General features: G+C 41.9%; 1 protein-coding gene and 1 long non-coding RNA gene across 5 annotated transcripts in view; both read right to left on the reverse strand.

Annotated features, from left to right (window-relative positions):
- The window catches only part of DERL1 (derlin 1), a 29,077-nt gene extending 19,360 nt beyond the window's left edge, over window positions 1-9,717 (reverse strand). Inside the window, exon 1 of the mRNA XM_038555429.1 lies at window positions 9,305-9,717. Within this exon, the coding sequence (XP_038411357.1) occupies window positions 9,305-9,457 (153 nt within the window). The 5' untranslated portion in view covers window positions 9,458-9,717. The remainder of the gene's footprint in view (window positions 1-9,304) is intronic.
- Window positions 9,718-11,550: 1,833 nt separating this feature from the next.
- LOC102153799 overlaps window positions 11,551-22,684 on the reverse strand; it is a 38,875-nt gene continuing 27,741 nt past the window's right edge. For 3 of the 4 annotated variants that reach the window (XR_005368606.1, XR_005368607.1, XR_005368604.1), the window contains 2 exons: window positions 19,416-19,689; window positions 11,551-11,707 (listed from right to left, as the gene is read on the reverse strand). This is a non-coding gene — a long non-coding RNA (uncharacterized LOC102153799). Of the gene's footprint in view, window positions 11,708-17,949; window positions 18,071-19,415; window positions 19,690-22,684 lie in introns of those variants that run through there. The other variant, XR_005368605.1, reaches the window with a different exon arrangement.

Raw genomic sequence — 22,684 nt, forward strand, 5'->3', positions numbered from 1 at the left:
CGCCCAACCACTGAGCCACCCAGGCATCACATCCCATACTTTCTCCATTGATTTGAAAACTACTTTCATCAGATATTTATTTCCTTTTATATTAAGGTCTCTTATTATATTAAAGTGCTATCTTGTTTGGAATTGAATTCCTATACCAACATCAAACTGTTCTACTTTCTAGTTTTATAATATGTTACAGTATCTGGTAAAGTTACACAATTAAATAACCCCGCTCCCATTTTTCTTCCACAGCTGTCTTGATTTTCTTGGCTGGTCTCAATATTTTATTTTCCTAAAAGAACTAGAACCGGCATCTTTATTATATCAATGTGATACAATTCCCAACCAGGAAGAAGTCTTTCATAGCTTTTGTTAAGTTTTGTATTGAGCTATGCTTTCTAGCTCTTTTTATAACCAACCACCAAAGCTGAATTATCTTCTTGTTTGTAATATTAGCTGAGTTACCTTATTGTCTGTATATCGGAAAACTGAGTCTCTAGGGCTTTCCAAGTACACAACTCCATCTGTTTTAATCCATTCTTGTCTAATTCACTGGCTAGTGCCCCCAGAACAATGTTTAAAAATAGTGGTTAAAGTAGATGACCTTCCCAAACCTTGGGAAATACCAGTATAATGCTGGCTTTGGCCTTACTACATAAGCGTGAAAGACACGGCCCCTCCATCAAAGACTTCTCAAGAGTGCATTATCCAAAGAAGCAAGAGTGATCACAAGAGGGGAAATTTGGTCTTAGAAAAAACAAAGTCCAAAAGAACTGCAAGAGCACAATAAATAAACAGGTATTGCTGACAATTTGGGTGTGGCGGGAATGGAGGACATTAGTTGTGAGACCTGGCCAGACACAGAGCTGCCAAGTTACATTCTCCAAGTATAAGAATGTAACTCTCACAGCTCAAGAAAATGCACTTTATAAAATAATACCCCAAAGAGTGACTTTCCAAGAACCTTATATTAAACCAGTAAAACAAAGTAGCATTTTGATTTATTCATACCTTTATCATAGACAGTAAAGTTTAACAGAAAGAACACTGGAAATGATTTAAGAAGACCTAGATGGTAAGTCCTGGGTTAGGAGCTAACACTCCTATCCATCTGTAAAAGGGGAATGATCTACTAATACTTGCCTATTTTGATGAGTGGTTAAGAAGAAAAAAAAGTGTACTCTTCTGCTCATTTACATGCAGTGACCCAGGAAATAGGTTTTATTATTAAAGAAACAGAATGAGAAAAGGTTAAATAATAGTAAGTGGTGGAGCTAGAATTTTAACCCAGACAGCTTGACTCCAGAGTTTATGACACAAAACCCTGGTTTTTACAATGTTGTTCACAAGTGGTATCATTATTATGAGCTATAATTACAATTAGTAAACATTTTAAGTACTTACTATACTTGTATAAGCCTGATTCTCTCTTATGAAAAGCACTGGGAACAAAGACCAGCAGCAAGCAAGCCTTGGCCTTGGCCCTTCAGTAGCCCTGCGGCCTTGGAAAACTCTAGACTTTGGAGCTGGTGTCTTCATCTACCCAATAACACCTACCCTATGACTCCATCTTCCTTATCTCCAGATTTTACCTTTTACTTTGTAAAAGGTAGGAATTAAAAAAGTGGATTAAAAAGGTGGTTTGTAAAAAAAAGAAAAAAAAATTGTGTGGGTGTATGATTATTACAATCTTTCAGGAGACATGCTCTGACATGGTTTTTACAAATTCCCATTTTAAACTACCTCCATAGTCCCATAAGTTACTCAGGGCTTGATTTTGGAAAAGAAACCCTGTTTTTCTCCGACTGTATTTTTTACACATACTGACGCCATGACACTATTTTTAGCTACTGTGTGCACCTGTGCTTTGGAAATCAGTGTCTGTCAAAATATCTCACTTCTTTTCCTCCGTTCATTAAGCTTACCCTTGAGTTATACTTGGCTTTCAGTGATCTAAGAGACTTAATATTATTTTTGTATTACTTTAAAATTATAACTTAAAAACACCAGGAGAGAGCTTATCTCTTCAGAAAAACACAAGGCAATATACTTCTGAAGTCCTCACTGAAGATGCCCAGCTAAATCCCCTCCTTTACGGATATAAAATAGGATAAGAAAATGGCTTTATTTTCAGGGCTGGGAGAGGTTGGAAGCATGTTTTACAACCCTAGAAAGTCTTCACGGGTCCTATAATGGGCAGCCAGGCGCGGTGCCAAGAGTGCAGAACCCGCAGGCAGAAGAGGGGAGGGGAGCAGCTCATTTTCACCCCACCCCAGCACCCCATAATCACCCCAGCTTTTTCATGACGAAAGCTGGGCCCTCATGAGAGTTGAGGCAATCTGCCCAAAGCTCCTCACTTAAAATCTAGCAGCCCACATATTCACCAGCATAGAAGGTCTTCAAAAAGGGAGAAGACATTGATTGCCCTTTGGTTACTAGTCCCAACAACTCCTGTTGGGAGAGCGTACTGTAGCCATCCTTGATTTGTAAATCTCCCACACAGTCTGCTAATGAAATCATTCCAAATGCTACCCAGAGCCTCAAGCAGGGTTTTCAAAGTACCAAAAACAAAGATTTTTCCTGAAATAGTATGGACTGGTTAATTTGGAGTTAAGAAACTCTACTACACAGGCCATCAAACAAGAAAGAGAGGGAGTACCCATGTACCAAATGCTGATGTTAGCTAAGTTGTGGGCTTTTGTTTTTGTTTTTGTTTTTGTTTTTTTTGACATCCTAGGTAAGGCAAGAAAAAACAAATAAAAGGCACTCAATTTCAATTGTGGACTTTAAAAGAGCTATGAGAAGCCATTCATTCTACTCCTAGATATGTACGCAACAGAAACACATACCTATGTTCACCAATACATGTACTGGAATGTTCACAGCACTATTCATTATGGCCCAGACTGGAAACTATCCAAAAGGCCCATTACCAGTAGAATGGGTAAACAGATTGTGGTCTAGTCACACGATGGAACAATATGAGGAACAGCAATCTATAACCATGTGCAACAATATGAATGACTCAAATGCACTATTAAAAAAAAAAAGACCAAACACAAAAGAATATATACTCTAAGATTTCATTTATAGAAAGTTTTTTTAAAATGGCAAAAATAATCTATGATAGGGCGCCTGGGTGGCTCAGTTGGTTAAGCATCTGCCTTTGGCTCAGGTCATGATATCAGGATGCTGGGATCAAGACCCATGTTGCGGTGGGCGGGGGGTGGGGGTGGGGGTGGGAGTCCTGCTCAGCAGAGTCTGCTTCTCCCTCTTCTCTGCTCTTCCCCCTGCTTGTGCTCTCTCTCTCCCAAATAATTAAAATCTTAAAAAAAAAAAACAAACTATGATGCTAAAAGGCAAGATAGTAGTTACCCTTGGAGGGGGTAGTTACCAGAAGGGAGCTGTAGGAAGGTTTTGTGGGGGTACTGGTAATTTTCTGTTTCTTTATCTGGGTGCTGGTTACATATTGGTATTCAGTTTTTAAAAATTCAACAAGCTATAGATATATAATACATACACTTTACTGCCTGTATACTTAAAAAAAAAAAAACAAAGCTATGATCTAATGGACCTTATCTACAGACAACAACACAACTGTCTGAAGTGAACAGGACTGTTAAGGAAAGATTTTAAAGCTGTATGTAATACTAGCCACGAAAGCTCTAACCCAAACCTTGAGGCTACTTCCATGCTCAGCCTATAAACCAAGTTCATCTCCCTTCTGGTTATGTGTGTAATAGGTCTCTCTTCCCCAATACTCTTTTTTTTCTTCTTAACTTTATCGGTTTTTTATTCAATTAATTAACATATACTGTAATATTAATTTCAGGGGTAGAGTCAGTGATTCATCAATCTTACAGAGCACCTAGTGCTCATTACATCCTGTGCCCTCCTGAAGGATCACAAACGTAGTGATCCAAAGTGGCACTTGAACCCTAAGGTTTATAGTAGCAATGTCCACAGTAGCCAAACTATGCAAAGAGCCCAGATGTAAGTGCACAGATGGATGGATAAAGATGTGGTGTGGTGTATGTAAATATATATATACATATAAAATGGAATATTACCCAGCTATCCCCAATGGAATATTACCCAGCTATCCCCAATGGAATATTACCCAGCTATCCCCAATACACTCTTAAATCAATCTGCTAGGATTGCTGTCATTGGGTTATAGGTGATATAACAGAAGCAAAAGTTTGGCAAATAAAACCACAAGGCCCAAATCACAGATTTGGCTGGTGCCATCTCTTATGACTCCTAAAAACAAATCAGCGAAATTGAGAGTTCATCTCTTCTCACCTAAAGGCAGGATCCTTTTAAGAGGGCTAAATAAGCAATAATAATCCAGCAGTTACATTTCAATCTCAGTTACAGATTAAAATTAGAATCCTCATGCCCACAGAGAAAAGGCAGGAATGGCAGAAATTATTACTGGCTAGTAAATAAAAATGGACACTATTTTTGATAAGATTATTTACCAGACTACTTACTGGGCACTTCACATTTTTCTTTGAAATTTTCATAACAGAGGCATGGAGTAGAGAACATACCTCCTCAGTTTGAGGACACTCATTTTTGTGTTTCTAAAATTAGGATGTGGCTTACAATCAATATCCTCATTTAATGGAATATCTACTCTTCCGTCCCTCAAGCTGATGGAGCATCTTAATATCAATGGAGTTTAGATCAGGGTTCATATGGTATTTTATTTTTTTAAGATTTTATTCATCCACTCATGAGAGAGACAGAGAAGAGGCAGAATGAGAAGCAGGCTTCCCCGCAATGAGCTTGATGTGGGACTCAATCCCAGGGCCCTGAGGTCATGACCAGAGCCAAAGGCAGCAGCTCAACCACTTGGCCACACAGGTGCCTCCATATGGTATTAAATCATCCCTACTCTTAGGTAACAATCTTGAGCCTCAGAAAGGATAAGTAATTTGCCTAAGGGCACAGCACTAGTAAGAGGCTGAGCCAGGCCTGGAGAACTGTGACTCAACTACTTGAAATCCTATGGTCTATTTTAAGAGAAAGGAGATAACTGGCTTGGAAGAAATCACCCTCAAGAATGTTTGCTAAACACTGAACTGTGTATTTTGGTAGATACTATGCGAAGGAGTTGAACGAGACAGCTCAGAACTATCTTTGACTCACTGAAGTAGAAACCAAACTGCAGCTGTCTACAAACTGCAGTGATACTTGTCTCAGGATGCCTGTGGGAGCGGAATGAGCTCGCATGGAAGTACAATACACATGTAAGGGGGCGAGCTTATTCTGTCCAAAGAAATTGGCAGCCCGGGGAGACAAAATCTCAGAAATCACCAGGGCTGCAGGAAATCACCACCTCTCTCCTAGTGAATCAAGGACCCATACAGAGACATGCAATCATTATGAACAAGTAGATAGATGAGTGTTAAATGTGAGGGGCTAGGAATTCTGGACAACAATGTGGGGAGTCTTAACACTCCTATCCAAACTAAGAAAATAACACTTTAAACTTTGCCGTTCCAAACCAACAAGCTACTCAGATGAGACCTAAAGATAAGGAGAAGTGACTTTCATCACTTCCAACATGAATCCACAATTCTAAACCAATCATCCCCAATTTTTTTTAAGCTGTTCAAGATTCAGCTTCCAAGGAAAAGAGGAGCCTCTAGCAGAAACCACATCACACTGTTTGTTACACATCTGCCTCTCAGACACACTTTTTCCTTCAACTGCTTCGTTTGCAAATGAGTTCCTCCAGGTGGGTCTGAAAGCTAAATTTGTCCAGAATGGGTAGCAGCCAGAGGAGCAGAAAGAAGATACAGACATTAGCCTTTTCACATCTGGACAATCAGTGCATTGCCTTGCTGCCAGAAGCTTCTCCCTGGTCTCAGGACAAGCCCTGACAAAACGATGCAAGGAAGATGGGAAAAGCATGGGAGCTGGGACACGAATGATGATTCTAATAAGTCACCTGTCAATATTTACCTGTAATCTATTAGAGAGCCTTTCTTATTTTACTCGTCTGACTACACAAGTGAACAGGGTTTTGCAAGGAGGGTCAAAGAGCCAGTTTTGACCAGATTCTTCTTACAAAAGGATTTACAACCACTGCTCCTCATGTACACACATTACCCAACGTGCCACTGACCGGGCACAAAGTGCACAACATTCACTAGGTCACCAATAATTACCAACGCAAATAAACAGAAAACACTGTACAATTCTGGCTGCAGGCCCAAATCACATTCTAACATCCACCTGCCTACTTCCGCATTTGGATGCCTAAGAAGCATCTCTATCAACGTGGCCAAAAGAGAACTCTTAATCCACATCCTCCCCCACCCCCAAATGGAAGCCTTCCTAAGCATTTCCCATCTTGGTAAAGGGCTCCACCATCCACTGTGGAAACAGAGACATCTCTGAGTGCTGCTGCCTTCAGCCACTCCCCCATTCGCAGCAACCTTGCCCACTCAACTCCCAAATCCATCCACTTCTATCTTCACAGCCACCCTGGCCCAAAACGTCATCTCTCTTGCCTTCTAATGCAATTCTATCCCTCTCCCCCAGTGCATGGACCAAGTCCATCCCACAGAGCGGTCAAAGCAATCCTCTCAGTCCTCTGTTTAAAAAGCTCCAAAGGGATCCCTGGGTGGCGCAGCGGTTTAGCGCCTGCCTTTGGCCCAGAGCGCGATCCTGGAGACCTGGGATCGAATCCCACATCGGGCTCCCGGTGCATGGAGCCTGCTTCTCCCTCTGCCTATGTCTCTGCCCCCCTCTCTCTCTCTGTGTGACTATCATAAATAAATAAAAATAAATAAAAAAAAATAAACTTAAAAAAAAAAAGAAAAAAGAAAAAAAAGCTCCAAAGCCTTTCTGGCATCTTCAAAATAAAGTTCAAACCACAAAGCCCTGTATGATCCAGGCCCAGGCTACATTTCTATCTTTGCTTTACCGTACTCACCCCTCGTTACCTCTGTCCTCATCTACCAATCCTCATCCCTGTAGCTGACTCTGTACTATCCAGTCTCCTTCTGTTTCTAGGGCCTGCCTCTCAGCCTTCCACTGACTATTTTTTCCTCTTGGAGGGTTGTCCCAGAGCCAGAGCTTCCCAAAGCTGGCTCCTGGGCATTCAGATTTCAGCTCAGATATCTCCTCTGAAGGCTTTCTGGAACACTCTGTCAAATGTTAAGTCACTCTCTATCACATGCCTCTCTCTCATTTTCTTCATGGGAGCTGGGACTTTCTGCCCTATTCACTATTGTGGTTCCAGTGGCCAGCGCTAGTAAGTGCCAATTATTTCCATGCATTCAACCAACATGAAAGCACCTGCTACGTGCCAGGCACTATTCTAGGTAACAAAGACGGTGGTAAACAAGTCAGGGATCTGGCTCTCATGGAGTCTTATTTTCTGAAGGGATGCCGAATAACAAATGCCAACAGGTGATACGTAGCAAGAAAAATTAAGGATAAGGGAGATGGAGTAAAGGACAGGTACTCTTTTCTGTAGGGCTAAAGCGTTGCCAATAAGGCGGCACTAGGGAAGAGATGTGAAGAAGGGAAGTAATCATGGTTATCTTCCTCCAAAAGAGAAACAATAGGCACTAATGACCTGAGGGGAGAAAGTTAGCTGCTAGCGGAACAAGAATTCCACTGTGGAGTCTTCTGTGCAAAGAAGGTGGACGGTGGTAGGAGATAAAGTCAGAGCGACAGTAAGAACTGAAAGGACTTGGATTTTAACCATCTGAGTTGCAGAGATGCTGGATGGTTCAGGGCAGAGGACTGACAGACTTGATTTATGTTTTAAAAGGATTACTCTAGGGGCAGCCCCGGTGGCTCAGCGGTTTAGCGCCGCCTTCAGCCCAGGGTCTGATCCAGGAGACCCGGGATCGAGTTCTACCTTGGGCTCCCTGCATGGAGCCTGCTTCTCCCTCGGCCTGTGTCTCTGCCTCTTTCTCTCTCCTCTCTGTGTATTCTCATGAATGAATGAATAAAATCTTTTAAAAATTAATAAAAGGATTACTCTAGCTTCTAGAGAAAAAAACCTAGCTGAAATGATAATGGCTTGCAACGCAGAATGAAAAGGGACCTGTACTCTGGATATATGTCTAGGGTAGAGCAAAAAATTAGCTGGCAAATGAGAGAAATGTGAGAGAAAGAGAAGTTGAAGATGATTCTACGACTACCAGTTTGAGCTCCTGTAATAGTGGAATCGCTATATACTTCTAGGGGGCAAAGGAAAAAGGGTATCCGGCTTGGGACATTTTAAATTTGAGGGGCCTATTAGTCATCTGAGTGATAATTCCAAACTGACAGCTGGAAATCAGGAGATAGATCCAGACAGAAAATATGTTTATTTGTATTCGAGAGTCTTCGGTTTATAGAAAGTATTTAATGCCATGGAACTAAATGAGATCACCTACAGCTGGGGACAGTGTAGAGAAAAGAAAAGGTCCTATCCCTGATCCCTGAGGGACGTCACAGCGTGTAAAGGTTAGTAAGATGAGGAACCCGCAAAACAGAGGAAGAAACAGTAAAGAGGGGGAGGACAAAACAGTGTTATCCACACTCCGATTAATGTGCACAAATTAATGTCAGGTCTTAGTATCTGATTAAAGACCTAAATCACACAATCCAGTGAAGATCATCTCTGGGAAAGTAATACTCTTGCCTGAAATACTCTGGACAGTTTCCTTCATGCTTAAACAAATAACTAGGACTTCTATTTATGGACCAATTTACTCTTTACTCAGTCCTTCACACATTCAACTACTACTTGCCAGATACCAGGTGGCGACTGGGTGAAACGCAGATAAACAACTCACTCTTTGCATCTGACCTCAAACCACTCCCAACAACAACAACAACAACAAACTCCATTAACAGAAGAAGAATTCGGCCTATGAGTAAGTTGACAACCACATGGCACCCACGTGGGTGGCAGACAGAGGTCAGAGGGCACCTGCTCCAGGTGGACCAAAGCTGCTAATCACTGGCGTCCAAAAGATGAACAGCTATCACAGAATTACCTTCCCACTGCCTCCTTCTCTGAATGCAAAGGGCAGGGAGCGTAAAGTTAGAAGGGCGAAATCAGTCCCCCTTCTCACCAGGCCAAACCCACTTGTCCAGCCATCCTGGCCCCCAGCTCCAGACCTCTTCGCCTCCACCCCGCCCCCAGACCACAGGACCCCGCCCTAAACCGCTGGAGCCGTCGCACTACAAATCCCACCAGGCACCGCGCGCCCGCAACATGCCAGTCTACGCTCCGCCGCCGCGGGGCCTCCTGGGACCTGCAGTCTCCACTCCCCTCGTCGCTGGTCAGTACCTGGAAGCGATAGAGGAAGGCTTCGGGCCAGAGGAAGAAGTAGGCCGGGCTGATGAGACCGAGTTTGCCGACCAAGGGCACCGCGACAGTGGCGGCGAACCAATAGCGCGTGATGGCCGGGATGCTCCTGAACCAGTCCCCGATGTCCGACATCTTCGCCTTTTAAGTGGCCAGGGTGCGCACAGCCGCCCGACTCCCCGTACTCGGCCCCTCACGACAGGGCCCGCTCCGCGAGTGGAAGGTGTCGAGGCGGAAGCCGCCCAAGCCGCGGCTAAGAAGGCGGAGAAGGGCGGACGTGGCGCCACCGAATTCGGACGAGCGAGGGAGCGTTCGAAGGCGAAACTTCCCCTTCCGGCGGCTGTAGAAGACGTTGACCAGAAGTCCCGCCGCTTAAAGGGCAAGCGCAGATTTTCACCGCGGGGCCGAACCGCGGCGGCTCGGGGGCGGGACCAAAAGGGGCGGGGCCAGGCGGGGGCGGATAGACACGACTGGTGGGAAACAGTGGTTGCCAGGGGCAACGGCAGATACTCCAGCCAATCGCGGGCCTCAACGCCTGCTGCACAGTTCAAGCCCGGGTTGTAACCCCGCTGGGTCTTCTCGGCCGGTGTTTGAAATGGGGAGGAGGAAAGTAAAGTACGCAGTTCCTCTTTTGCTCTTTCGTTCGACGGATGTTTGTTGAGGACCTACTAAGTGCCAGTCAAGGTTCTAGACACCCGGGATCCTGCGACTATCAGAGCTGTCGTGGTACCTTGTCTCCTGGAGCTTACATTCTAATGGGGATAGACAACTACTAAATAAGTGAAAAAGGTCATTTCAGAGAGTGGGAAAAAGTAATAATAAGGAATGAAAACAAAAACAAAAAATTAAAAAAATAGTAAGGAGTGTAAAAGAGGACGAAGCGGTAGAGCGAGGGGGTGGGAGCGGAGGAGTGTGGGGAAAGATGACTGCTTCGATGAGGATGGTCAGGGAGGACTTCTCGGATGAGGTGGCCTGAGAGCTGAGCCAGCTTCTCTCACCCCACCCCTCGCCCCCCATCCTCACCCCAAGGACCTGGGCTACAGGGGTCATTTTGACCCATGATTTTCAATCTAGGTGCAAAGCTTTAGCTGGAAGTTTTCAGGCCGTAGACTGAAAATGGGATTTTCCATCGACACCAATAAAATCTCGAACAGCAAAGCCTGTCCAACAATGTATTTATTATTTTAGAGAACAGTTCTCAGCACAACATCCCTGATGTTTATTAACAACAAAAAAAATTAAGATTTTTATTTATTTACTCATGAGAGACAGAAAGAGGCAGAGACATAGGCAGGGGGAGAAGCAGGCCCCCTGAGGGGAGCCCAATGGGGGACTCGATTCTGGGACCCCAGGATCACACCCTGAGCCAAAGGCAGACGCTCAACCACTGAGTTGTGCACCCTCCCCCCAAAATAGTTTTTAAAAATGTTTTTTTTTTAATTTTTTTTTTTTTTATTTATTTATGATAGTCACAGAGAGAGAGAGAGAGGCAGAGACACAGGCAGAGGGAGAAGCAGGCTCCATGCACCGGGAGCCTGACGTGGGATTCGATCCCGGGTCTCCAGGATCGCGCCCTGGGCCAAAGGCAGGCGCCAAACCGCTGCGCCACCCAGGGATCCCCCAAAATAGTTTTTACAGAATAAAAAGGCACTAAGTATTCCACAGCCTGATAAAAATATACTACATTTGTTGTCTCCTAATGGATAACAAGTATAGTGAATATATGAGGGAACTCTTCATTCATACAAAGCTGGTGGGCCTACGGATTAGTACGACCTTATAAGATCATTGTGATCTCCAGTAAAAAGCTAGAACATTGGGATCCCTGGGTGGCACAGTGGTTTGGCGCCTGCCTTTGGCCCAGGGCGTGATCCTGGAGACCCGGGATCGAATCCCACGTCGGGCTCCCGGTGCATGGAGCCTGCTTCTCCCTCTGCCTGTGTCTCTGCCTCTCTCTCTCTCTCTGTGACTATCACAAATAAATAAAAATTAAAAAAAAAAAAGCTAGAACATTGTATAAATAACATAATATTTGGAGATCCTTCCTGAGATTCATTCTCTGCATCTACCTGTCTTCTTGTACCCACTACCCCCTGTATCCAAGATACAATAAGAGAAAATGGGTTATCTAGCTTAGGTGGAAAGCTAAGGAAGGTTTCTCTGATGAAATCATAAGTACCGAATGCCATATATACATATGTATCTACCAAGAACAAAACAACACACGCTCCATTTTGCAGTATTTATTTGTAGGTCACACTCTAGAATTCAGAGAGTGCATGCCCTGGAGTTCGACTTCAGGCTTTTAGAAACACTAAAGTTTGGGTTGTGATTACACCACTTGTTAGCAATATCATGTTGTAAAATGTGCCTCCATTTCTTCATCTGTAAAATGAGATAAGGGAGAATACTAGTACGCCATTCATTGGACTGTTGAGAAGATTCAAATGAGATAAATTCGTGTCTAATGCTTAAAGGAACATCAACATTCTTACTATTTTTGCTTCCTTTTTCAAAATGTTTTAGGATGAAAGTGTATCACTTTTAGAAATAGAAAGCTGCATTTTCAAAACCCTATACCCTCCCACAATGTGATTCTGATCCAGGTTATCTGCAGACCCTTCTTTGAGAACCATCAGACTATATGGACATTCAGGATTTTCTATTTTCTCTATAAAATCATTATATATTGTGATAAACTATTCTGAAGGGTGGGGGAAGACAGTTTATTCTTAGCTGTCTTAAATAGAGGACTTCCCCAATGCTCCCAAACAGCGAGCTCTAGAATTTAATTGCTTAGCTTGTAAGGAAGTCCCTGTGTTACTATCATAACATGAGTTATGATTTAAAGCATGCAGAAAAATAAATAAATAAAAATAAAACATGCAGGTAATGATTAGGCTGTCCTAGGAAAAATTGTGGAAGTCTGGGGGAAATAGGCACTCTCATGAATTATTGATGAGAATATACATTGGTACAGCCTCTCTGGCAAGCAATTTGGCAATATTGAAATGCATTTCTAGGAATTTAAGCTTCAGATAGACTCCCAACTTCTTTTTAAGTGCACAAAGAGAATCGTTGCCACAATCTATGAAATATCAGGAGATTGGAAATAGCTGATTATGCATCAATAAGTAACTGACTAACCTATGGCTTATCCATATGGTCAAATCCTATCAACCTTCATTGGAAAACAATAACTTCGAACACCCCAAAATGGAATGATTTCTAATAGCATAGCAACCAAGATACAAGAGTTATATTTCAATGTGCACATGATGTCATTGTATTGTACAGAAGGCTCACACACACAAATATCACACAGCATTTGCTTGGAACAGTGGTTACCTCTGGGAAGGGAAACTCAGAGGCTGGGAAACAGGAGTAGGAAGGAGATATTTTATTGCATATTCTTTTATGTATTTCAAATGTCCCAACTATATGTACTATGTATTTTAAAATTAATTTTCAAAATAGGTAGAAAGGAGGTTCGTGCAGAAAGGAACAGGTTCAATGTCAAAAACTTTAGAAAAATTGAGAGGTAGAAAAGATTACCTTAACTCTGTCTTTGCTGCTATCTTCAAGTATATTTCCAAGTGTTTCTCTTAAAAAGGGACTTTAAAAAAACTGGAGGGAGACCAATAATTAAGAGCACAATATTGCCTAGCACTGAAGCTTGGCACTGCTGACTGATGCTGACAGACAGGGAGCTGATGACTCAAATATCCTCTGTCACAACAGTCACAGAGGAATACCATCCTAATGGATGTCTGCCACATAAGTGGCCTCTTCAAGAAAGTCAAAGCACATTGCAAAGATGTAATTAATCCTTACGTTAACTAGTAGGCAATTTCATTAGCCCCATCTTGCAGGTGAAGCTATGGCAAGAATTATAATTTCTCTCTCCCATGTCTGGAAGAGCCAGTCCTATATTTTTAGTCATAAGTCTGGGAAATTTTAAAGATTTTGTCACACTGGGCAGGAGGGCAAGGCAGCTACTAAACACCATTTAAAGCATTTTGAAAAATAAAAAAAAAGCATTTTGCATTTGTTATTTTGATGTGCACATGCGTGTATGTCTATGTGTGTGTCTACTAAATAAAGTCAGCCTTCTACATGCCGTCAAGGAATGAATTTGGATTCCAGTCCTGCCTCTGTCCTTTTCTGATTGTGTGACCTTTGCTAATGGTGTGTGACTGTGGGCAAGTCCCTAATAATAATAATAGTATTACCTGCCGCTATATCAAAGTTGTTGTTTGTCTGAATAGAGAGCTTGCTGTTTACCAAGCTCTGGACTTGAGGTTTCCATGCATTGTCTCTCTTAATGGACACACTAACCCCCAATAGGTAGGTACAGAATCATTATTATTGTTACAGAAACTGAGAAATAGACATCATCTAACTCATCCAGGGTCTCATAACTGTAAATGGTGATTCCAATCCAGGTCTGGCTGACTTGAGTCCATCTTTTAACCATTCTGCAATACTTCAGTGACAAATGTAAACGCCCTTTATAAGCTCCAAAACATCCCATAAGTACTAGTTTTATTCTAGTAACTAACAAAAAGAACCAGAACATGGGAGGCACTTGATGCTTTATAGATGAGTAAACCAGGCTGGCTGGACCAGAGTTTATGCGGGAAGTATTTGGGGAAAAAATCCCTTTAATATTCATAATTATCATTCTAATGACTAATATTCTACTAGTGGTGTAGCATAATCCTTTGACAGCTTTCCTATTTCTGATGCCTTGCAATAGCTAGCTTCTTTTTTTATTAATAATATGTGTAGAGTATTAATAAATTGACAGTCTATGGGAATGGTCGTAATAAGTCTTCACAAGAACATTTCAACCCTATGAGGTACTTTTATTTTTATTTATAATTGAAAAAACAGCCTCAGAAAAGTTAAGTAACTTGCCACTTGCTAGCATGTGCAAATATAAGACTTAACCCAGGTCTATCTAAAACCAAAGGTGGTACTCTCTGGGTGATTTATAAGCAACCTCACAGTTCTGGAGGCTAGAAGTTCAGAATCACGGTGCCAGCCAGGTCAGGTTCTGGTGAGGGTCCTCTTCCATTTTGCAGACCTCTTAGCACATCCTCCCACAGTAGAAGGGACAGAACTCTTTTGAGTCTCTCTTATAAGGTCATTAACTTTATTCATTAAGGTGGAGCCTACCAAAGGCTCCTCATCAATCCCAGTGCAGGATTTCCTGCCCAAGGGTCCTCTCCCTCGTGCTTTAATAAAACCATCCTTTATGCAGCAAAGGCACCTCAAGAATTCTTTCTTAACTTCCCTCTGAACCCCAACATTTCCATATCACCAGGTACTCTTCCAAGGCATTGTGGATATAGCAGTAAACCAAACTGATGAGTATCTCTGCCCTCTTAAAGCTTACATTCTAGAGGAGACAGAAAGACAATTGAAAAGGGTAAGAGTGAGAGGTATACTGGATGAACTCTTGATAAATTCCAGGAAAAAAAAAATAGAGCAAAGAGATTTGGGTTGGTCAAGGAAGGCCTCACTATGATCTCAAGGGATACTTGAGTAAAGATCTCAAGGAGGTAAAAGAGCAAGCAATGCAGATACCTCAGGGAAGAGTCCCTCAGGTAGTGGGACTGCCATGGAGGCCTCACAGCACGAAGACCAACATGGCCAAATGTACAAAGTCATTTGCATTACAAAGTCAATAAAGCATTTTATTCTGATATTTTTTAAGATTTTATTTTATTTTTTAATATTTTATTTGAATTCAATTTGCCAATATATAGTATAACACCCAGTGCTCATCCCATCAAGTGCCCTCCTCAGTGCCCATCATCCAGTCACCCCATCCCCCCTCTGCCTCCCCTTCTGCAACTCTTTATTTGTTTCCCAGGGTTAGGAGTCTCACAGTCTGTCTTCCTCTCTAATTTTTCCACTCAGTTTCCCTCCTTTCCCTTAGAGTCCTTTTCACTATTTCTTCTATTCTGCATATGAGTGAGACCATATGATGATTGTCTTTCTTTAACTGACTTATTTCACTCAGCATAATACCTTCCAGTTCCACCCACATCAAAACAAATGGTAGGTATTCATCCTTTCCATCTGAAAACACTTGAGATGCCTCTAGGGAATGGCCTTCCAGAATCCTATGACTATATATGGTTTTACAACACCAATGAAGTATGTCCACATGCACTAACAAGTATTGATTGCTTCCACCAAAAAAGAAGCTCTTAGTCTATGACTTCTAGCTGTGAGTTCCACAAGCATAGGAACTTTGTTTTGCTCACTTCTGTATCCTCAGTGCCCACAGGTGGGCCTGGCACATAGTGGGTGCTCAAGAAATACTTGTGGAAGGCATGAATTATTCATTTTAGAAATTGTCCCTGGGGGCACCTGGGTGGCTCAATTGGTTAGGCATCTGCCTTCAGCTCAGGTCATGATCCCAGGGTGCTGGATTCGAGCCCCACATTGTGGGGAGGGGGGGGTCCCTGCTCAGCAGGGAGTCTGCTTCTCCTTCTCCCTCTGCCCTTCCCCTCACTCATGTTCTCTGTCTCGCCCTCAAATAAATAAAATATTGAGAAAAAAAAAGAAATTGTCCCTGACTCCCTCACCCACTTCCCATTAGCATCCCCTTGCCTAGATTAATGCTCCCCCACTTCCTCCTCTCCTTATCCCTAGAACATCACACAAATCACCATTGCCCTCAGCACATTGTTTTATAATTATGTGGCAGTCTCCTCCTCTAGGGTATAAGCTCCTTGAGGTGGAAACTGGGTTGTATAACTCTTCATACAAGACTGAATACATTTCGTAAGTGAACCCAGGCCTCTCCACCTTCAAAGTATATCCCCAATCCAACCACTTTGCAACATCTCCCTCTGTCCCTCTGTCCCAACCTACCTACCTAGGATCACTTAGTTCTGGGGCTTCCCCAGTCGACTTCTGATTGGTCTGTTCCCAGTGTGCCGTCTGTTCTCAGACAGGAGCCTAAATCAGCTCCTATCACTCCCTTGCTCAAAGCTCCATTGAATTTTATTCTAAGTGTGATGGAACGTTCTTACCATGACCTTCAAGGTACTAGATGATCTGAATCTTGGCTACTACTGTGACTTATTCTTCCCACTTTCCCCCTTGTCACAGCGATTCAGCTTCATTGAGTTCCCTACACTGGAAAGGCCTAGGCAGCACACGTTTGCTGGACCCTCAACTGGAAACATCCTTCTCCCGGAGGAATGGTGCTCAACCCTCTCAGGCCAAATGCCCTCTTTTACTTTAAAAAAATTTTTTTTAAAGATTGTATTTATTTATTCATGAGAGACACAGAGAGAAAGGTAGAGACACAGGCAGAGGGAGAATATGTCAGCTCCTCAGAGGGAGCCTGATGCGGAACTTGATCCCAGGACCCCGGCACACACTCAACCACTGAGCCACCCAGGCATCCTCCAAATGCCCTCTTTTAAAACAACTATTTGCAAAAAAATAATAATAAGATAAAATTTAAAAAATAAAAATAAAACAACTATTTGCCCCCCAAGTTAAAACTAGTTTCAATAAATGTAGTGCCTAGTTGTCATATAAATTATAAATACAAGAAAATTAATTTATACTATGATATGCATTTTAATATGTAAATGCTCAGGCATAGCTACATTAGCAGATGTAATGAAATAGTCTGGTGCTTGCATTTAGACTTAGTATTGTGAGCAAAGAGTGACAAATGCAGACATACCCACGTTGTATTTGTAACTCAAACACCACCATAGCCTAGCATTGGTAGTAGACAACTTTTGGGAAAATTCTGAATAAAGAAAATATATCAAAATTCATATGTAATAAAATAACAGACTGAACAGATTGAGCTTTGTGAAAATATATTTGCATGACAAGAAAAATTACCAAGTCAAAAGGTAAATGACAAATTGAGAGAAAATATTTTCAAGATCTATCACAGATAAAAGACTAATATCCCCAAATATATGAAGAACTTATTTAAAAAAAAAAATTAGGGGAGGGACACTTGGCTGGCTCAGTTGGTAAAGTATGTGACTCTTGACCTCCAGATCATGAGTTTCAAGCCCCATGTTGGGTGTAGAGATTACTTAAAAATAAAATCTTTTAAAAAATGAGAGGGGGCAGGGGATCCCTGGGTGGCCCAGCGGTTTAGCGCCTGCCTTTGGCCCAGGGCACGATCCTGGAGTCCCGGGATTGAGTCCCGCATTGGGCTCCCGGCATGGAGCCTGCTTCTCCCTCTGCCTGTGTCTCTGCCTCTCTCTCTCTCTATGTCTATCATAAATAAATAAATCTTTAAAAAAAAATGAGAGGGGGCAAAAAGACCAAAAACCCAGTAGAAAAACAAACAGAATACAGGGATAATTCGCCAAAAAAATAGATTATATTCCCCTAAAGCATTTTAAAAGATATTCAACTTTTCCCGTAAGAGAAATGTAACTTACAACCATGATGAGATACTATTTTTCACCAATGAGATTGGCAAAAAAATAGTATAATCCCTAAAGAGGGCACATATTACAATAGAAACAACATATGCATTTACCCTTTAACAAAACAAAGGCAATTTTAATAACTTACCCTGAACATAAACCTGGAAGAGTACAAAAAAAAAATTTGTGCAAAAGTCAGATACAAGGTTATTTATTGTGTTATTGTAATTGCAACATATTAGAAAGGCCCCAAGTACCCATATATAGGAGATAGGTTGCAGACTACGGTACACTCACACATTCGAATAATAAGTAGCTGTAAACAAAGAATAAGAAAGATCTCTATGAATACATATGGAGTGATTTCCAGGATACCTTAGCAAGGGAAAGATAGGAAACTGCAAATTATTTACATGTAATATGCCATTTTTTATGTAAGAGAGAGGAAACAATACATACATATACATTAGAAACAGTAATATATAAACCTTAAATTTACACAATGTTATATGTCAAATAGATTTAAATTAAAACAAAATAAAACAAAAAAGAATAAGATCTTGTCTCAATGAGTACAGTAGCTGCATCCCAGGACAATTTAGAGTATATTAAATCCTTGTAAATATTCTTTATGTTTCCATGAAAAACAGAATTAGGTTCTAGTTCATATATCACAAACAGGGTTTTCACTAACAGGATATGTTGGAAATGTTCAAAAGGATGCAGGAGCATTTTATACATTGTTGGATGCCTGCCTAGCAGCCCTGACCCTTTTCCTCAATTCCTGTTGTGCTACTAAGAAATTGTGATAACCCTAAACAATCACATTATCAGCTGAAACGTGTTCCCCAAACAGATATCTTAAAATCCTAACCTCCAGTTCCTGTGAATGTGATATTATTTGAAAATACTATTTGTAGATGTAACCACGTCTAAATGAGGTCATACTTGATGAGGGTGAGCCAGTCCATTGGATTAGCCATAGCGATATTCTTATAAAAAGGGAAATTGTAGGGGGAGAAGGCCATGGGAAGATAAGGGTAGCGATCAGAGTGGCACATCTATCAGCCAAGGATTGCCCACCAGGACCAGGAGCTAGGAGAGAAGCAGACTCTTCCTCAGAGTCTCTAGAAGGAACCAATCCTGCCAATCCTTTGCTTTCAGACTTCTAGCCCCTGGAACTGTGAGAGAATAAATTTCACTATCTTAAGCCACCCAGTTTGCAATACTTTGTTACAGCAGCCCTGGGAAGCCAATATAAATGTCTTACACAGCACAGTGAATACACAGTTGCAAACCTGTCTTTGTGTCTCCTTCCTAGCAGGGCCCAGTTCCCTGCTCAGACAATACCTGTCAGCAGTGCCTTCCCCCAACATCTTAATCCAGGTACCTCCCACCCCTCCTGCTCATCCCTTTATCCTGCTTAAATTTGTCTTCCCCTTTTCATTACCTGACATGATATAATTTATTTGTTTTCTTAGTCATTGAATGTCTTCTCAACTAGAATGTAAGTTCCAGGCAAGGGCAATTTTGGCTTGTTCACTGCCATTCCCCAGCGCCCAAAACAGCCCTTGCCCACATAGGAGCCACACTGACATTTACTGAACTAGTGATTGAGGATCTCCTTTGCAGAGAGAGGACAAAGGTACAGAATGGCTTACCTGGAAAAAGCAAAGAGAGATATCAAGAGCACCTGCGAGCCAGAGGACTTGGAGGAAAAGCAATTCAAGATTTTTCAGTGAAAGTTGGATGTGCAAGCTCTTTGGGGCACAGGACGTTATCGCTGATTGCAGATGTAATGTGCAAACATGCATATGCTCGACTGGCAAGCGTTGGAGCCAAAAAAAGCGACATCTGTCACATTTGTTTGAAGCCAATCCAAGTAGACTGAACATGCATTTAGAGAGCTCCGAAAGCTTTTATATCTTGTACGTGCTGTCAAAGACAGTAGGAAAAAGTGTGTTGGCAAGAGAGAGTACATGCTAACCAGTCAAATTTGCACGTGTGTTAGGTTACACGCAGGGTTTCACAGCCCCAGCTCCCAAAGTTGACACTTTGGGTCAAACAGTTGTTTGTTGGTGAGGGCTTCCCTGTGCATGGTAGGACGATTAGCAGCATCCCTGGTGCCATATTACAGTAGCACCCGTCTTCTCAGTTATGACAATCAAAAGCATCTATAGACATAGCCAAATGTCCTCTGAGGATCTGGGGGCAGTCACTCTTGGTTAAGAATCAATGAATTAGGGGTGCCTGGGTGGCTCAATTGGTTAAGCAGCTGTCTTTAGCTCAGGTCATGATCCCTGGGTCCTGGAATGGAACTCCAAGTCATTGGCCTCCCTGCTCAGCTGGGAGCCTGCTTCTCTCTCTCCCCTTTTCCCCACTTATACTCTCCCTCTCTCTCTTTCCCTCTCAAATAAATAATCTTTAAAGAAGAAAAAGAAGGAGGAGGAGGAGGGGGAGGAGAAGGAGAAATCACTGAGTTACGTGTGATGCTTGTCCATTCCTCCTTCTTTCGCAACCCCCTTACCACTTCAAGATACACACACACACAGACACCACAAACAGTAGGACAACTCTCCCAACCCCCTTCAAATGATGATTTATTCCTATATGTACTCTTACTGAATACATCTTTGGGATTTCCTGATGTCATCTTTGGTCAACCATCACATTAAGAATCTCTAGCAAGGAACGCCTGGGTGGCTCAGTGGTTAAGCATCTATCTGCCTTTGGCTCAGGTCATGATCCCAGAGTCCCGTGATCAAGTCCCACATTGGGCTTCCATGGGGAGTCCTGCTTCTCCCTCTGCCTATGTCTCTGCCTCTCTCTCTGTATTTCTCATGAACAAATAAATAAAATCTTAAAAAATAAAAGGAATCCCTAACAAAACACATCTCATGCAGGTGTGCAGTTTCCTTCTATATTGAGCCTAGACTTGCTTTAGCCAGTGGGGCATCAGCAGGCATGATGGTGCAAGCAGAGACTTGTTAGACTTTTATACATTCAGACTTGTCCTACTGGAGCATTGCTTTCTTAGAACCCAGTGCCATGTTAAGAAACTCCAGCTAGACTGACAAAAGATGAGAGGCCACGTGATCAGAGGCACTGGTAGGTGAGAAGCCATCTTAGATATTTCAGCCCCAGGTGAGCTTTGGCCAAATGCAACCATCAGTGAAGTGACCATGGCTATACCCCCGGCGAATGGAATGTTTAGCAGTGGAAAGCAGTGGAACTGTTTAGCTCAGCATGGTTAACTCACAGAATTATGGAATTTAGGAAGTCTCTTTTGGTTTAAGCCAATAAATTTCGAGGTAATCTATTATACAGCAACAGATAATTGAAACATTTGATGATTTGAAAAAACATCATTTATTATTTTATTTTATCTTATTTTATTTTATTTTATTTTTTTTTATGTATTTGACACAGAGAGAGAAAGAGAGAGAGCACAAGCAGGGAAAGAGGCAGGGAGAAGAGAGGGAGAAGTAGGCTCCCCCACTGAGCTGGGAGCCCGATGCGGACTTGATCCCAGGATTCTGGGATCATGACCTGAGCCGAAGGCAGATGCTTAACCAACTGAGCCACCCAGGTGCCCCCATTCTTAATTTTTAGACCACATTTTACAATTTCAATGCTCTTGAGGTTGTGTCCATTTTATCTGTATAGTGAACATACTACGTAACAGTGTACTTACTATGCTTATGTTTTTCCAATGACATCACATTGCTAGCTTGAAATTGGTCCTGAATAGTAGGAGTATTTATATTCTACAAACCAGGGCTCTTTCTTTTTTTGTCCAGAGAGTCAGTTGTTGAATTTATCAGTACATCATCGGTACTCTCCTTAGAAGGGCTTAAATAATAGCAATACTACAATATTTAGGAATGTGTGTGTGTGTGTGTGTGTGTGTGTGTGTTAAGGAGAAATAAAAGGGATCATCATGCAAATGATGAATTCCCTTCATAGCTTAGCAGCATATGCTTTGAGAATACAGATGAAGGCAGCACTACGGATTTTCTGGATGTGCAAGTTTTTACCAGATTATTGTTTCATGTATATCTACAGTGCTAAGTAATGGTCATGGAGCCCTCCAACTAATTGCTGTGTGTTCTACTGCCAGTGAGAAAAGCATGATGTGGTTGCCTGTTTCTTGTCTGTGGATAATAATCAGCAAAGTCTGTAACATTCTGGGTGGTTTAATAAAGAAAGATACAAAAAATAATAATAGCAATAATAATAATAGCTAGCTTTCACCCAGGACTTCTGTGTGTCATTGCTGTTCTAAACTCTTTATAATTCAAAAAATAAATAAATAAACTCTTTACAATTCTATGGGGTTGCTCCTATTATAACCTTGATTTTACAGCAGAAGAAATAAGGCATGGAGAAGTTAAACCCTATGCCCAAGGTTAGAGCACTAGTAAGCAATGGAGCCAATGGACTCAGGCAATATACTTATGGGGATAACAGGGTGGAATATGTGAAATTATGACTCTGAGTTCGCAGTATTCATGAGTTAGAGGTTTTAATTTAATGCAAAATTCAAATTGTTCAGTCCTATGGGAAATCTTCACAGCATTCTCCAACTCCAGAGCCTTCTGCCCAGGGAGGCCTTTGGAATAGGCCACTACAAGCAGAGCAACATGCTTCTAAAGCCTGTATGTGAAGAGGCAATCCTGCTGTACATACCCTATCTTATCTTTCTCTTTCCTCCTGCACAAAGTTGCTTGCAATATTTTTCAAAGCCATCAACCTAATGAAAACAAAAATTCTTAGGTAAAGGGGAGAAGGGAGGGATGAATAGGTGGAGCACAGAGGATTTTTAGGACAATGAAAATACTCTGTATGATGTTATAATGTCCAAACCCAGACAATCTACACCACCAAGAATGAGCCATAATGTAAACCAGTGGCTCTGGGAAATTATGAT

Source organism: Canis lupus, chromosome 13 (genome assembly GCF_011100685.1).
Source record: "Canis lupus familiaris isolate Mischka breed German Shepherd chromosome 13, alternate assembly UU_Cfam_GSD_1.0, whole genome shotgun sequence".
NCBI classification, from domain to species: Eukaryota; Metazoa; Chordata; class Mammalia; order Carnivora; family Canidae; genus Canis; species Canis lupus.